The sequence below is a fragment of the Mustela putorius genome, unplaced genomic scaffold (assembly GCF_011764305.1).
Source record: "Mustela putorius furo isolate JIRA1106 unplaced genomic scaffold, ASM1176430v1.1 tig00000174_pilon_pilon_pilon, whole genome shotgun sequence".
Lineage (NCBI taxonomy): Eukaryota > Metazoa > Chordata > Mammalia > Carnivora > Mustelidae > Mustela > Mustela putorius.
In genome coordinates this window covers 30,504,724-30,521,699 of record NW_025421304.1, presented here as the reverse complement: position 1 = coordinate 30,521,699, position 16,976 = coordinate 30,504,724, and the positions used below count along the sequence as shown (strand labels likewise).

At 39.1% G+C, this 16,976-nt stretch overlaps 1 protein-coding gene across 2 annotated transcripts in view; it reads right to left on the bottom strand.

The window, feature by feature from the left end:
• PMFBP1 (polyamine modulated factor 1 binding protein 1) overlaps window positions 1-16,976 on the bottom strand; it is a 164,103-nt gene that overhangs the window by 21,063 nt on the left and 126,064 nt on the right. For both annotated transcript variants that reach the window (XM_045076250.1, XM_045076251.1), the window contains 6 exons: window positions 12,001-12,243; window positions 8,788-9,009; window positions 2,657-2,827; window positions 1,552-1,662; window positions 637-763; window positions 378-535 (listed from right to left, as the gene is read on the bottom strand). In XM_045076250.1, the coding sequence (XP_044932185.1) occupies window positions 378-535; window positions 637-763; window positions 1,552-1,662; window positions 2,657-2,827; window positions 8,788-9,009; window positions 12,001-12,243 (1,032 nt within the window). The remainder of the gene's footprint in view (window positions 1-377; window positions 536-636; window positions 764-1,551; window positions 1,663-2,656; window positions 2,828-8,787; window positions 9,010-12,000; window positions 12,244-16,976) is intronic.

Sequence of the window (16,976 nt, the reverse complement as noted above, 5' to 3'; positions counted from 1 at the left end):
TTAAAGTTCTTAATAAGAACTACACAATATTTAAAGCATTTCTTTCCACGACCAAGCATAAACAAAAGCATAACAGAACAATGCAAGTGTGTCCCAAACTCTCTACCTTGCAGGCTGGGAAAGTACCTCTTGTAGAGTCAACATATCTATGAAGGTCCCTGGATAATGGTGTTTTATTTATTTATTATGTGCTATGAGAGGTCCCAAAGAAGTGCTCAGAACTGCCTCTGGGCCTAAAGCACCTGCAGTCTCATACTCATGTGTTGTTCCCTCAGGCAATCTCACTGGGTGCAGAGATCCAGAACCTGCCCTGGACCAGGTCTGGCCTCACACCTGTCCTGTTGGCAGTTCTAACCAGAGAGCTCCTCTTGCCTTACCTTGTCTTTCTTCAAGCCCAGCTTCTGGGTCTCTGTGAACTGCATCTGTAGCTCCTGTAGCCGCCTTTGTAGGATGGAAACCTCCTTATCCTTCCTCTCCATATGGGCAGATGTCTCTTCCCGCAGCCCGTGCAAGTCCAGCTCCAGCTTCATCATGTCTATGGCAGGAAGGGACAGAGTGCTCCTTACTCAGAGGAGGGCTCCAGCTTCCTTCTGCCTCTCCCTGCTGCCCCCCACACCCCACCCTCTCCGGGTTTACCCTTCATGATGTTCTTCTTCTGCTCTGACACAGCCTCTAGCTCCATGCGCAAGTCCTTCACTAGGTTCTGATACTCCTCCACATGTAGGCACTGGCTGTCTTTCTGCTCCTGCAAGTGCTTAAGTATCTGGGCAGGTAAGATAGGACCAGGGCAGGATGAGCACATGGGGCAAGAATGCTTCTAAAATGCCACCTGTCCAGATTTGGCAAATCCAGAGAGACAGAGAGGGGAGAAGTAGGTGCCAGGGACCGAGGGAGGGGGTGGGGGAATGCCTGCTCATGCATACAGGGTTTCTTTTCAGAATAGTAAAAATATTCTGGAATTAGTGGGGATGGTTGCCCAACCTTGTAACTGCTTTAAAACCAATGAATTGTATACTTTACATAGTGAATTTTAGGGTATGTCAATTGTATCTCAATTAAACAAATTAATTTTAAAAAGGATACATCAGACTTATCACCTTCATGCAGAATGTGTACAAAAGCCACCATTCCTTCTGCCCTACAACAATTGACATTGATGGAACACCTTATCATGTGCCAGGCACTGTCTTAGGTGCTGGGGGCCATAGAATAAGAAACACAGAAACAAATATTTGACCCCATGGAACTGACTTCATAGTGGGGTGAGACAGATAAAGAGCACAAGTGGTCCCCTGTAGAAAATGTTAACAGTTGATATGTGCTATAGAAGAAACAGGTGCAGTTCCAAACTTTGGCTGTAAAACTGAATACTACCAGACACATTCACTGGGACTTGGCATATACTACATACAGGATGCTTGTAGCAGGGCCAATCAAGTTCACACAAATATAAACATATGATATAAAAATAAAAAATAAGCAAGAAAACCCAGAATCAAACCCAATGCAACTTGACACCCCCCAGGCACAAATAAGCAAAAGCTCTCCCACCTTTTTAATGTCTTCACAATCTTCTGAGGAGCTAGGAGGATGTCTGTGTGTGGCTGTATAGGAAGCAAAGTCTGCTTGTAATTTTATCAAAGCCTCTTCACGCTCTAGAACCTGCAAATGAGTGTGGGTTAGTTATGCTGAATGATCAATGTAATGTGATTATTACTAGTATGATTTTTGGCAGGGTGTTCTTTTTTTCAGCCCAAGTTTGTTATAATACTAAGTAATTCATCACAAACTTCCTGTGGGGTTGCAACAGAGGAGGAATTAGGTTCTCAATCTTACATCAAGTCTCAGTAAGGCATAGACAGTGGTTTGTCTGAGTCTGCCAGTGGCCACATTTTGGACTCCTTCCTGAACCTCTGTGTGTTCCAGCTTATGAGGCAGAATGTTCTCTAAAAGCTGTGATGGAAAGACATCTAATCTATCAGAGGATGGGATTCAAAATTCAAGTATTAAAGAAGGAAGTTTTTATGGAATGCATGGATGTGTATGTACTCAAGAAAATTAAAAATTATGAAATTTTTGTTCTTGGTTTAAAATAATTCAAACAAAACACAAGCATCAAAAAAAAATAAGTGACATCTCTCCACTTACTCTCCACGCTCATTTCTAGTAAGGGGTGGTGAGCACTATAGGCAATTTACGGTATGTACTTCTATATTATAAACAAAGACTTTAAAAAATGAAAGTGGAATTGAACTATACATGGGATTTTGCGACCTTTTCTCAACAATAGCTCACAACCCCATTTAATTCTTATAGTCTGCTGAATCCTTTTTCTTGGCCGTATATCATTCTACAATATGTAGAATGTTTCTGTTTCTTTAACCATTTAAAAAAAAAAAAATCTATTCAACCATTTCTCTATTGATGAGCACTTAAGTTGTTGTGATAGATTTGAAGTCTCTTTAGAATCTCAAACTTCGTGTGGGTTGGGGGCATGTAACCACAGAGATGATGAACAAAAGGTAGGGGCAAGTCTATATAAGACATTTGAGCAATCTTGCTGACCGAAATAACGTTAGGTGACTCTTTTTCCCTCCTTTGTTTCTTCATGGATTTATTTTTGGTCTCTCAGAAAAATATTCTAGAAGTCACTTACCAAAGCATTGCTGCAGGCTAATTTATTTCGAAGTTCCTGGATTAGATCATCCTGTTCAGAGACCTTTTGCCAGACTTCAGACAGTCGTTTCAGGGTCTCCTGATGCTCTTGAATCATGCAGGAAGATGTGTATATACGCACTTTTGAATGATCACCCTTATTCTCAGTCTCCTGGGATATTTGGAAATAATGAGTTGGTTTTGTTCATACTATTCGAGTTAACTTCAGAATGCCATATGCATGGAAAATCTCTTAGATCTACATTCTGAAAGTTCATGTTCACATATGTGAATCACAGCTTTCTTCATAAAAGAAAAAATTAACAAGTGCATACGCATGGTTGAAAGTTCAAACAGTTCACAAGAGAATATCCTGTAAAGTTAGTCTTCCTCCCTCTTGGCTCTCCGCGACTCAAGTCCTCTCCTCCGCGACAGTCTGTGTTACCATTTTGGGGAGTATCCTTCCAAGGATATTTTATGCATCTTGGTATATGCATATATGCATATGTATATGACCCTCTATTTTTTCCCCTACACAAATTAAACTCTTCTAAAACGCTATTCTAACATTACGTTTACACTTGACAATTTATTTAGGATATTTCCCATATTGTTACTTGTATATTTATCTGATTTTTCTTTTAAAATTAATATCAAATTGCACATGTATAATATACATGATCTATCTAAAACAGTATACCATTGTGGGCAAGTCTAAATTTCTCTTTGACTGTACTACCTTTAATCCCATACTTGCTATATTTTCCAGAGATGACAATTTGTGCACATACTTCTAGAACTTTATCTATACACTTACATACATAATAAGGAATTTGTAGAATACAGATGATATTATGTTGGCCTTTTAAAATATAAAAATATATTTTTTTCACTCAAAAAGATGTATTAGAAATATATCCAGGTTAGTATATGTACTTCTAGCTATTTTAAATTGCTTTTCAATGGGCTTATCTAATTTCTTATTGATGGGAATATCAATTGTTTCCAAGTTATTTTTCTAAAATGAAGTTGAAATGAATATTTTTGCACGTAAGTCTTTGAGTACTTATTCTGGTATATGTTTGGATTAAATTCTTAAAGTGGGGGGGGTGCCTGGGTGGCTCAGTGGGTTAAAGCTGCTGCCTTTGTCTCAGATTGTAGTCCCAGGGTCCTGGGATTGAGCCCCCGCATCAGGCTCTCTGCTCAGCAGGGAGCCTGCTTCCCCTTCTCTCTCTGTAGGCCTCTCTGCCTACTTGTGATCTCTGTCTGTCAAATAAATAAATAAAATCTTTTAAAAAAATTCATGAAGTAGGACTGCTAAGACATATTTAAAGTTTTGGTAGATACCACACCATTATCCTTCAAGAAATTATACCAATTGACACTCCCGTTAGCATGAGTATGCCCATTTTCCTAGAACCGTTTAAAAAAATTTCTTTCTCAAAAAAAAAAAAATGTCTTTCTCGGGAGAAAAACCATGAGAGACTCTTAATCTCACAAAAGAAACTGAGGGTTGCTGGGGGAAGGGAGGTAGGGAGAGGGTGGTTGGGTTATGGACACTGGGGAGGGTATGTGCTATGCTGAGTGCTGTGAAGTGTGTAAACCTGGTGATTTACAGACCTGTATCGCTGGGGCTAATAACACATTATATGTTAATAAAAAAATTTTTAAAATGTCTTTCTCTAGGTCATCTGAAATCATGTATGAGGGTTACTACATGCACATGGGTCTGCACCAACAATGAAGTGAACTGATTTAGATAGCCAGAAAAGAGGAAAGAGTTACAGTTTGGAGAGTAGATCTTTCCCATTAAACTTGTTTCCTTAATTGGGCTTTTCCAGGCAAAGTTAGAAATAGTTTATGTTCACTAAGCATGAAGCAAACTGTAGAAGGGTCAGAGAGAAATCTAAACCTGACCATAAATAATATTCTTATAAGTAAGTTAGTGTGTAAGTGGGCAAAAGAATGGAAAATGACAGAAAATGACAGAAAATCTTTTAAAAGATTTTATTTATTTATTTGATATAGAGATAGGGAAGAGAGAGCACAAGTAAGCAGAGGAAGAGGGAGAAGAGGGCTCCCTGCTGAGCAGAGAGCCCAACGCTGGGCTCAATCCCACGACCCCAGGGATCATGACCTGAGCTGAAGGCAGATGCTTATCCAACTGAGCCACCCAGGTGCCTTACAGGTCCAATGTTTTAATACCACAGGGTGAAAAATAGAAATTAATTTTAAAGTAATAGAAGAAAACTTGAAGAAATTATTGATTGAAGAAATTATCGATCTTCAGATTAAAAGTGTCGGTTAAATGTTGAGAGGCTTAATGAAAAATAAACTAAGAAACCTTGAGTCTAAACCCCTCCAGAATTCCAAGAAATAAAACTGGCAACTTACAAAAATGAGAAACATCAAAATCTAACAATTCCTCTTTAATACTGGATGGTACAGGACAATGTAGCAATAATTTCAAAGAGTTAAAGGAAGGTGTTCCTGAAAGTTTATATACCCAGCAAACTAGCAATTAGGAATGAAGACAAAGTGATCTTTTTCAGACATGTAAATACTGAGAAACCTAGCCACTCACAATTGTTTCTGGAAGAATTAATAAACAAAAGTCCAAGAATTTAGAAGTGTTGGAGTATATTGCTTAAGTAATGATTAAAAATTGGTTTTATTTGTAATCTTAAAGAAATGCATATTTTATATGTTATATAAACAGTTTCAGAGATTAAAAGAGAAATAAAAACCTTCTAACTCATTTATTTTAGGGTAGCATAATCCAGAAACCAATACGAGATGAGAGCACAAGGATTTGAGTAAGCAAATTAATCTCATTTCTGAAAATAGATACAAAAAATACAACTTTAAGCAATTTAGTATAACAGTTTATTGTAATATAATGATATATTGTTATTATTAAAATAAAGTAAAATAATAAATAAAATAAAATAATATATCACAATCAAGTAAAGTTAATTTCAGGAACATAGAGATTGTCCTATAAATGAAAATCTATTAATGTAATTCACTTCATTAAAGGGGAAACCTCCATGACAACCTTGGTAGCTGCTAACAAAAACATCTGATGAAGTTGAACATTCATTCCTGACAAAAATTCTCAATAAACTACATATAGACAGTCACGCTTCCACTTGAAAGAGAATATTAACAAGCAGCCAAGAACAAACATACTTATTAGTGAAATAATAGAACCATTTCCTTTAAAATGAGAAACAAGGCAAGGATGTTATAATTCAGCATTGTTCTGGGGTGTCCCGGTCAATGCAGTAAGATGCAAAATAAGTTGTATGATTATTGAGAAGGAAAGCAATTTAGATATACCAAGCAGTCCACTGAAAATCGGGTCAGAGAGTTTAATAAGGTGATAGAACAAGAATTTTCCTATACATCAGAAATAGTTAATAAAATTAAATGTATACAATCTCATTCACAAAATCAGTAACAACTATAACATATCTAGAAGTAAACTTAGCAAGAAATATGGAAATCTATAAAGAAAAGTATAAAATCCTATTAAAGGGTGCCTAAGAAAACAAATAAAAGTAGAAGCATGTCATGTCCCATAGAATATGCTAATTCCCCCAAATTAATATATAATTTGAAAGTAAATGAACATAAATCTAAATTTTGCCAAGAAATATTTGGAAGTCAAGAACAGGGAAGGAGGACCTACTTTGAAGGAGCTATCAAAACCTATCAGTTAAAGTCACTAAAAACTGTGATCTTGGTGCAAGAACTGGCAAATAGATCAAAAGAAGAGAGTTGAGAAAGAACCACATGTACATGGGGATCAGCATATATACTGAGTTGGCAATTCAAATCAGCGGGGATAGTGTTCAACAAATAGAAGTGGGACAGCTGGAGATACCTTTTGGTAAACATAAATTATGTGTATCTATAGCTATATATATACATATATATATATAGGTTATCTATCTAGCTATCATCTATCATCTGACTATCTAATCTATCTATTCATCCATCCATATCAATTCCAAATGGACTAAAGATAAAAATGTAGAAATAAAAAAATATAAAAGTGCTAAAAAAATGAGGTAAACTTTTGTAATCTTAGGGGGTAGAGAAGGCCTTCCTAAGCAAGAAATAAAACCTAAGGGTCCCTGGGTAGTTGTCGGTTGGCTGTCTGACTCTTGATATTGGTTTGGGTCATGATCTTGAGGCCATGAGATCCAGCTTTCAGGCTCTGTGCTGGGTGGGGAGTCTTATTGGGATTCTCTCCCTCTGCCTTTGCCTTTGTCCCTCTCCTGCTCTCTTTCTCTCTCAAATACATAAATCAATCTTAAAAAAAAAAAAAAAAGAAAAAAACCCTCAAAATCTATAAAGGAGGACTGAAAGACTTAACTCCATAAAAATTAAAAAATTTCTGGATGGTGACAAATACCATTAATAAAGTAAAATGAAAAGTTACAAACTGGGAGAAGATACCTGTAACATACATAGTAAAGCATTATTACCTGTAATATATTAAGACACTCCTATAAGTCAATACAAAAAACACTAAATACCCAATATAAAACTGGTTAAGGATTTAAACAAGTAATTCATCAAGCTGAAATCCACCTGACTGATACAATCATGAACAGTGCTCAATACTTTGTTAGTGTGGTGGGCACTGTGATGTGTCCCCTTCAGCAATGAAGGACTTACTCCCCCAGCTGCTGGGAGTGCTTCCTAAGACAACCTTCAGCTCTCAGCCATTTCTGGGGATTGCCTGGGCTGAAGAAAACTGCTCTGCTCCAAGTCATGCCTCTCCCTAAGGGCAGATCACATCCATAACTGATCAACATGGAGGAAGAAGGCCAGCTCCCTTCTCCCTAATTTGGGACCCCTTTGTATATCCATCCAGCCCCAGAGCTTCCACAAGACTGGCTGAGGCCTTTGTTGGGACTGCATTACAGCTCAATTTCTCCCTCTGCTCCCTGCTTCCTTCTCCTTCTTCTCACAGGTGTTGATACCAAGGGCTCTCTCTAAAAAAAAAAATGTACTGCATGTCAATCTGTGTCAGAGTCTGCTTCCTGGGGGAACCCAACCCACAACTGTTAGAATGAAAGGAAATGAAAACTGTAATGAGGAAACTTGTTTTTGTGTGTGTTTTTTGTTTTTTTTTTTTTTACCCCATGCGTCAGTTTAGCACAACTTAAAATGACTAAAAACATACCATGTGAGTGTGGGGAAGCAAGTTCCCTTAATTATTATTGGTAAAAGTGTAAACTGGTAGAAGTATCTTTCATTCAATTTAGAAGTATCTTTTGACATTAAAATAAATGTATTCCTTGACCCAGCAATCCCGCTTCAGGAAATTCTCTCGTAGGAATAAGGATGTCCATTACATCTTGTTTGTAATAGACAAAATAGGTCAGCAGATGGTATAGTCATACCATAGAATACAAGGTAGTTACTAAAATTGTCAAGACATATATTTAAAAAGCAAGGTATAGAACCACATTTATAAAATGACCCATTTATGTAATAAGAAAACCCTAACCATTTATATATGTAACTGTATAATAAAAGACTGAGGAAGATTCCCAACAGATTATTCAAATGATTATCTAAAGGGAAGAGAGTAGGGTAGAGGAGGCTGAAAGCAGACTTTTACATTTAATTTCTGTGATTCTGTCTAGGGAACCTACATTGTTATATTACTTCTGTAATTAAAAAAAGCAATTAAAAGAAAAAGAAAGATTCAGGCATTTTTGCTCTGCTTTGTTACCTTTCATGGACTTCACCTCCTGTTTGATCCTGAAGTCATGGTTTGCATGAGTCCTGTGACCGAGAAGAGCCCCCCAGCCAGAACCTCATGAGAACATGGAAGATGTGGGAGCCCATTTGGTATTTTGATTTTTGCCTTATTTGAAGTGGTAGCACTTTATATTAATTAAGGAGCCTCAAAATTCTTAGGGAGGAATCTTAAAGGAGATGTGAAGGCTGGAAGTTGAAAGCCAGGGGCTACAAAGTTCAAGGGAAGGAACGACATCTGGTTGGAGGTTTGGGTTTCCCGCAGAGAAAGCAGGGACTGTTACCCGGTGACCACCTGGGAGCAGGTCCACTTGCTGGAGCTCCTAGGCAGTGAGTGGTGTGAGGCCTTACCTGACCGACGATCCCGCTGAGCTCCCCCTCCAACATCTTCACTTGGCACTCCAGTAACTCGATGTTGCTCAGGGAAGTCTGGTATTTATCCCTGTAGAGGCTTAAACTCCTTTCTAGGGAGATGATCTTGTCCCCGGCCAAAGCAAGTTGTTCCTGGGCCAAATGAAGCTTCTCGCCCGTGTTCTCAGTATGATTCCCCATTTCCTCCTCATAGAGAATCACCTGTTGGTAAAGGAATGAAACCGCATTGAACTCATGGAAACATCCATTGAGGAAAGGGTATGGCTATAAGGACCCCACGCAGAGGAGTCTTAGGTCTTCACTAGAAACCTAGAAGTACGGAATAGGCCCAGCACAGATGTAAAAGCTACGATATATAATATCAGAATGTTAATGATTAGAAATTAAAACATAAAGATCGTCCGATTCGGACGGTAAGCTTCCTGAAGGCGGGGACCACTGTCTATTTCGCATCCGTCTGGCGTATAGTGAAAAGTCAATAAGGACTTGTTAGTTGCTTAGCGGGAATGAGTCTGTATAGCTCCATTTTTTTTTTTTTAAAGGCTTGAAATGCCCACCTTTCCTTCGTAGGTATTCTCTAGAGATCTAATTTAGAAAATGTGGAGCCCCTCGTGCACACAGCAAGTTCCTAAGAGATTGAGGGGGAACAAACCCAAGTTCCTCTGGGACTTGGACGGTTCTTATTTAGCCTGTGTTCTCTTCCCAGTCTTCAGCTAATCGATTGATTAGTTGACCAACAGACAGTTATTTATTGAGCGCTCTTAAACAATGTCTTGGGTGCTGGGGGATATTTACCTATTAGACACAGGCTCCTCCCTCAAAGAGTTTACAAACTCTTTAATTTGGGGAAGGTATGATTTATAATCGGCAAATAACTATATATAGCTGACTATGGTCAACCGAATGGCCAGATTTACATGTACTGAAGGAGTTAAGAGCAGGAGGGTCATCAGGGAACATTTCATTTTGGTTCAAATAGTTCACTGTTGAATTTGGATAGAACTCGTTCTGTCGGTCTAAGCTAATTATGCTTGCTGCCTGCCATCTGAAGTTTCTCGTAGGAAGAGGTCATTTAATTTGAGGTGTTGATCAGAAAAGGGGAAGACAGAAAGAATATTTTATATTCAAATGTTTATAACAGAAGCTATCAGTGACTCTCTCACATTCTGAAGGCATTCACCGTTCCTTTGAATGCTAAACCCATTCCAACCACAAGCATCTTCAACTCTTTGCCTGAGGGATGCTCTGGCCTCAGGAGCCCACTCCGGCAGAGGAGCAAGACAAGGCAGGTTACCAGTATGAGGGAGTTAATACCCCCAGGAGCAGCCTTCAAGCAATGACTGGGTGGTGAGTTGGGATCACTGTGAGGCATGCTCTACACTACCTCCCCCAGTTCTCCAGAGGGGCTGAATCCGAGGTGCCCATGGTAGTGATCTTAATACTGATTTTCTTTATAGGGTTCCTGTCTTTCTTTGACTCACTTCTCCACTCTCTCTCTGGGATCACCTCTTGAATTGACTACTTTACATTCATCGACTTGTCTTAGGCTCTGCTGTTGGGAAATTCAGCCTTACACAGAAGCCTGATGCTGCTGTGCAACCAAGTATTGGGGAAAATTGGCAGAATGCCTAGAGTAATTTTTTCCAATGTTTTCCCAGCTTGAGATCATTTTCAGTGACTGCTATTTACCAGATCCCACATCAATTATCCCCCTCCTCCTTAGTAGTTGAGACTTGACTTCATTTGGGACAGCAGCGCATGTCACTGAAATACATTTCCTTGGCTTCCTAAGAACTAGCTGTAAGCCACGTGACTAACTCTGGCCAACGATACATAAATGAAAGTATTGTGTGGGACTTCTGAAAAGTGTCCTTAAAAGAGAAGAGCATGTCTTTTTTTTCCCCCCACCTCCTTCCCTGCCCTATCCTGTTAGGAACAATAAGTGATGGCTGGAGCTCTAGCAGCCACCTTAGGAGATCTAGAAAATGGAAGTTTTGAGCTGATGATGGTAGACCGAAAAGGGAGGACCCTAGGTACTTGATGACACATGCAGTTCCTGTAACATTCCTAGACCACCTATCTCCATCCTTCTTCTATACATCAGAGAAATAAACTATCTAAAGTCACTATTACCTTGGGTTTTCTGTTACATGCAGCCAAATAGAATCCCAGCTAATTCAGGGTTGCTCTATCCAAGCTGGACTCTTGTTTTAAGAACGGGTGAGTTTTAGCCCAACCCTACTTTAGTTTTATTAAACTATGGTTTATGTTCATAGGCTTTGCCCTCAATTATACTTTGTAGGATAGCTTTTCTCTGTTTCTTTCCCTTCCAATCCTTTTCAGCAAATTCTCATAACATTCCCTTTTAAAAAAATTCTACATTCTGTAAGTCCTCAAAAAGCCTCTGGAATTACTCCTTAAGCAACAGCACCATCTTGGACAGTCCTTGGAATTTTATCTCTAAAGGCAAAGAAGAAAATGCTCGGGGAGGCTGTCTGTCTCACTCCTTAGAACCCATAGTTTCACTGCTGCTAGTGCTACCATTGTTCAACTGGTTTAAATTCTATAGTTTTGGTCTTTGGAATTTACTCAGAATTCCACAAGGATGCTCTTTCTGGTTTAAAAAAAATACTATCTTGGGACATGAATGGAAATGAATGTTCAGAATATACTTGAGTCTATATGATCTAAAACTCCAGCCTGAAAAAAAATGACTGATCTGGTACTCTCAGTGATTGACTCAGACTCAATGTCTGGTTATCTTATCAGTTATCCAAATGCTAGGAATTTTTATATTATCAAAATCTGGTTTTTCTAAAAATGGTTCATTTAATAGACTTTATACCTTTTTTATAACCCTCAGAGACCTAGAGTCTTTTGCATTTAAATTGCAATGATAATAGGATGGAAATGATGGACCTATAAGCAATACCCCCCCAACACACACACACTTCACATCACATGTCACATGTACACTGATACCGGAGCTTTCACCCAATTATGCCATTTTCTTTAGTTTTCTCTGTTCAGCTTCATTAAGATTAAGAGTTAAAGAGGGGAAGTTGATAAAACCTGCTCAAGATGTTGAGAAGCTCTCTCCTGTAAGGCCAGTGTCTGCTTTCTAGTAGGTGTGGCCTGATTTCAGTGGGTACCTGGGCTTAGGAGCCATTTCCATAGTTATTCTATCTATACCTCATCTTCTTTCAGTTTGCAGTGATGGTGGAGAAGAACCAGGTCGGAAGTCTGCTTCTCTAGGACAGACTGATACTGCAGGAGGGAACAGTAAGAAGTCTGCAGCTCCTCTGTGCGGAACTCCAGTTCTTGCTGAAGGGCTAGCAATTTTTTCTTGAGTTGTTGGAGTTGTCTCAGATGGCACTGTTTACTGGGCTCAAACTCCATCCGCGACTCCTGGAATGCTAATGCTTGTTTCTTATTCTGCAATTGAGATAGAATATATCGGGAAAAATACCTTTCGGTTGTCATTAAGGATACATTCATTCTTTGATTTTTTTTTCATTTGTTCCACCATTGACCTCCATCTCTCGGTCCTTTTATCCACACGCATTTGGTAAACCTTTCACTCTACCTATGCTGAAACATCATTTTGTATTTCCATCCTGTAAGGAGGACTTGAAAGAAGAAAAAAAATCCTACTTCTTTCCTACGAGTTAGATCTACAACTCATATTACTCAGGCCAGAAGAAAAAACATACACCTAAAGGACCTAGAAAGTAACATAAAAATACACACAATAATATGATTTTTTTTTTTGTCTTCACATTTAAAGATAACTCAATTGATCTAGACAATTGATCTAGAACACAACAGAATTCTGTTCAGTTTTTGGGCTAAAAAATTGATTTACACTCAGATAAAAGGGCAAACTCTTGGGTGGGCTCTTGGGGAAACAGCTTTCTGGAGTGCTGGCCAATGGGAGGCAGAGATTATTCAGGCACATTGACTCTGTTGTCTCCTCCTGAAGGAAGATGTGACCTTATAGATGCTGTATGTGTGTGTGTGTATGTGTGTGTGTGTGTGTGAGAGAGAGAGAGAGAGAGAGAGAGAGAGAAACAGGGAGATCTCTTCCTGCCAATCCACAATCAGGTTGAAATGCTGCTAGACCCATCCTATATTTTCATTCATTCACTCAATAAGCATATGTTGAGCACCTACTTTGTATCAGGTACGCTGCGGGTAGGATACATCCCTGAGTTGTTTATTTCAGTACAGGCGAAGTCTTTGCACTGAAGTTCCTATATTTTCTTGCCCAATAATCTCTGATGACATGTGAGAGAGAGGTGGATGAAGAGGGTGGCCCATGGGCATTCCTTAACTCCCTTCTCTGTTTATAATCCTCCTACCTATTATGTAAAATCCTGTCCAATTTTTGCTCTCCTTCCTCTTTTCCCTGCAAAGCCATCTTTGCACCAATACCATAGACTTTATTGGCATGTCTTTACTATGGCATTTCACATTCTGCTTTGCATTACAGTGACCTCTGTGTAACTTATCTTCTATTAGATTATAAGCCCCTGGAGGGCAGGGGCCATGTCTGCTTCTATAGAACCTAGACTAAAGGTTTATACACAGTTAGGTATTGAAGGAAAGTAGGAAATTAAATAGAGACTAGGCAATCTCACTGGTTCCCCAAAATTTGAACTTGTGACCTTGGCCTCATTAACAGAGTACTTTCAAACTTTCTAAAAATTAACTTTTTTTTTTTTTTACAGTTTTAGTGAAGTAAATTTGTGTATCACAAAATTTAAGCACTCTAAGTATATAGTGCAATGATTTCTAGAAAATTTATGGAGTTGTGCAACCATTGTTAGAATCTGGTTTTAGAACTTTTCCATAACCTCAAAAAATTCCATCTTGCCCATTTGTCACTCTTGTTCCTACCCCAGCTCCAGGCAACCACTAATCTCTCAGAGCCTTTCTGCCTCTATGGATTTGCCCTTTCCAGACATATCACATAAATGGAATTGTATAATATGTCATCTTTTGTGTCTGGCTTCTTTCACTTAGCATAATGTTTTAAGGTTCATCCAAGCTATAGCAAGAATCAGTATTTTCTTCTTTTTTATTGCTGAATAGTATGAATATACCATATTTTGTTTATCTGTTCACCAGCTGATGAACACTTGGATTGTTTCAGTTTTTGGCTATCATGAATATTGCGGCTATGAGGATTAACATAGTAGCCATGTATGGATGGGATATTTTCCTTTATTTTTAAATTTATTTATTTGACAGAGAGAGATCACAGTAGGCAGAGAGGCAGGCAGAGAGAGAGGAGGAAGCAGGCTCCCTGATGAGCAGAGAGCCCGATGCGGGGCTCGATCCCAAGACCCTGGAATCATGAGCTGAGCCGAAGGCAGAGGCTTTAACCCACTGAGCCACCCAGGGGCCCCTGGGATATTTTCCTTTAATTAATTTGTTTAGCAAATAGTATGGTGCCCCTAGTATGTGTCAAGCACTGTAGTAGGTAATGGGGATATAGAAGTATATAAAACAGACAGAATCCCTGCCTTCATGAGTTTGTATCTATGCGGAGGGGGGAGGCAGCAAGTTAAATAAGTGAATTATGTAGTATATTAAAGGGAAAAAGTGCTATGGAGGAGCGTAAAGCAGGGGAAAGAGATGAAGAATGCTTGCATGGAGGCAGCTGTAATACTGAATTAAGTATTTTCATGGGACCACATTGAGAAGATGACATTCGGGCAAAGACTTGAAGGAGGCAGGGAAGGAGCCTGGTGGGGATCCATAGCAGGAACCTTCCTGGGAGAGATAACAGCAAGTGCTAGGGCGTAGGGGGTGGGAGGTGCCTGGTCTTGTCTGAGGAGCCACGTTATTCTGGCTGGAGCGGAGAGAGGAAAGGGGAGAGTGGTGCCAGATGAGGGGGGCACAGGAAGGGAGCTCAACTCCTTTAGGGCCATGTAGGCCATTCTAAAGAACTGAACTTTTCCTTTCAGTGAGGTAAATAAAAGGACATTGGAGGGTAGTGAACAGACAAGTGAAATGATGTCCTTTAGGTGTTACAAAGTACACACTGGCTATGCTACTGAAAGGCAGCTGTAGTGGGGCAAAGGTGAAAGCAGAGAGACCAGCAAGGAAGCTGCTGCAAGAATCCAGGCAAGAAGTGATGGTGGCATGGACCAAGTTGGAAGTTGGGAGAAATGGCCGGATCATGGATATATTTTGAAAGCAGGTCTCATGGGATTGGCTGCTGTGTTAGATGTGGGATGGTAGGGAATGATGGTTATTCAAGGCAGGATGACTCCAAAATGTTGGTCCGAGTAAATGAAGATAGAGTCTTTATGAGAGTAATTCTGTTAGAGCTTGGACTGAAAAGAGGGGAAAATCTCTGGTGAGAGAGAGTGGGAGTGGCTCACTTAAGATAAGCGAGGCTCAGCAGAGCTCAGGACCAGAAAGACAACAGCTGATTGTGTCAGTTCATTCTGAATGAGAAGACTGAAAATGGACCACTGTGGTCACCAACAAGAAATCCTAGGCAAAGAGAAGCTGAACTCTTGGCCTGAATATCTGGTGTATGTGGCTGGAGGGAAGTTTTTTTTTTTTTTTTAAACATATAATGTATTATTTGTTTCAGGGGTAAAGGTCTATGATGCATCAGTCTTACACAATTCACGGCACTCATGATAGCACACACCCTCCCCAATATCCATCACCCCACCCCCCCCCATCCCTCCCAACCCCCCTCCACTCCAGCAACGCTCAGTTTGTTTCCTGAGATGAAGTCTCTTATGGTTTGTCTCCCTCTCTGGTTTCATCTTGTTTCATTTCTCCCTCCCTTCCCCTGTGGTCCTCTGTCTTGTTTCTCAAATTCCTCATATCAGTAAGATCATACAATAATTGTCTTTCTCTGATTGATGGAAGCTAATGATATTTCTTTCTTAAACAATGCTGATTTTGTATTTACTCTGTGTAGCTGTAATTGCCAACATTTATATTACATGTTTTTAGTTAAATGTTCTTGTTCTTTTCAAGATAAGAGTGTTGTTATTCTCACAACTCATCCGTGAAGGGACTTGGGAGGGGCGTTTGTGTGGGTGTTCATGCACACAGTTGTGTATAGGGGATGTTCTTAACAGCCCAAGTCTTCTGACTATACAGGTAAGATGAGAGGTGGGAAAAAACTATTAGGAAAAAAACATGGTCAAGAATAAATACCTAATAAGTATTAGGTGGTCCTAATAAGGCTAGGACTAAAGCAAAGGAGTGAATTTCGTGGGGTAGGGCTGATTCAGAGGACTTTATTTTAGTGAAGCAGATACCCAATAAAATCCTTACCAAATTATGCTTAAATTCTGTTTTTCTTGGGTTTGTGGAAGTTGACTTGATCTCTGACAATTAAGAAACTGGATTCTTGGTCCCTCAAGGACTTGTGTGTGACTGATGATTTGGACCCGCCTCTCCACTGATGGACAGTCATCAGTTGAAAACTAAATGTGGTCTCTTCATTGTTCATTCTTTCTTAGCTTCACCTTATTTTCATATCCCTGTTTTCTCTTCATTATACAAAAGAATTAAAGAAGAGCTTTTTTTTTTTTTTTTTTTTTTTTTTTTTTTTTTTTTTTGAAAACCCCTTTCTTTAGGGCTTCCCCTCTAGTATGTGGTACATCATCTATTCTTAGGTGTGTTTGTAATTGTTCTTTGCTTAAAAGACACATGTCTTTTCCTATGTTTATAAAGCTTAGTGACCTGTCAGTGATACTGGTGAACTGCTTGTAACTTCTCTTCCCCAGAGGTCATGATGAATATTTTGGGTTTAATTTTGGTTTGAGGTAACATGATAGACCAGCCAGATGATAAGAGTTCATCCAAATCTTCCAGTACAGGGCAAACACAGCACCTAACCAAATCTGTCTGGTTATAAAGATTCAAGAAGTGCTCACATATGCAGAGAAACTAGAGTTTCCTTGGATGAGAATTTTAAACATTTGTACACTATAGATACCTGTGAGTTTAGAGAAACCAAGTTTCAAAGTCTTGGAGAAATTCTTAGACTTATTTGAGACCTATTAATTTCTACTTGTTTATTGCTAAGTACTCAAAAGATTCTTTTTCTTAATTGTAAATGAATAGAAAATGACATGCTATGGATTAAACCTACATTTCATTCATATATATGTGCCAGAGAGCACTGT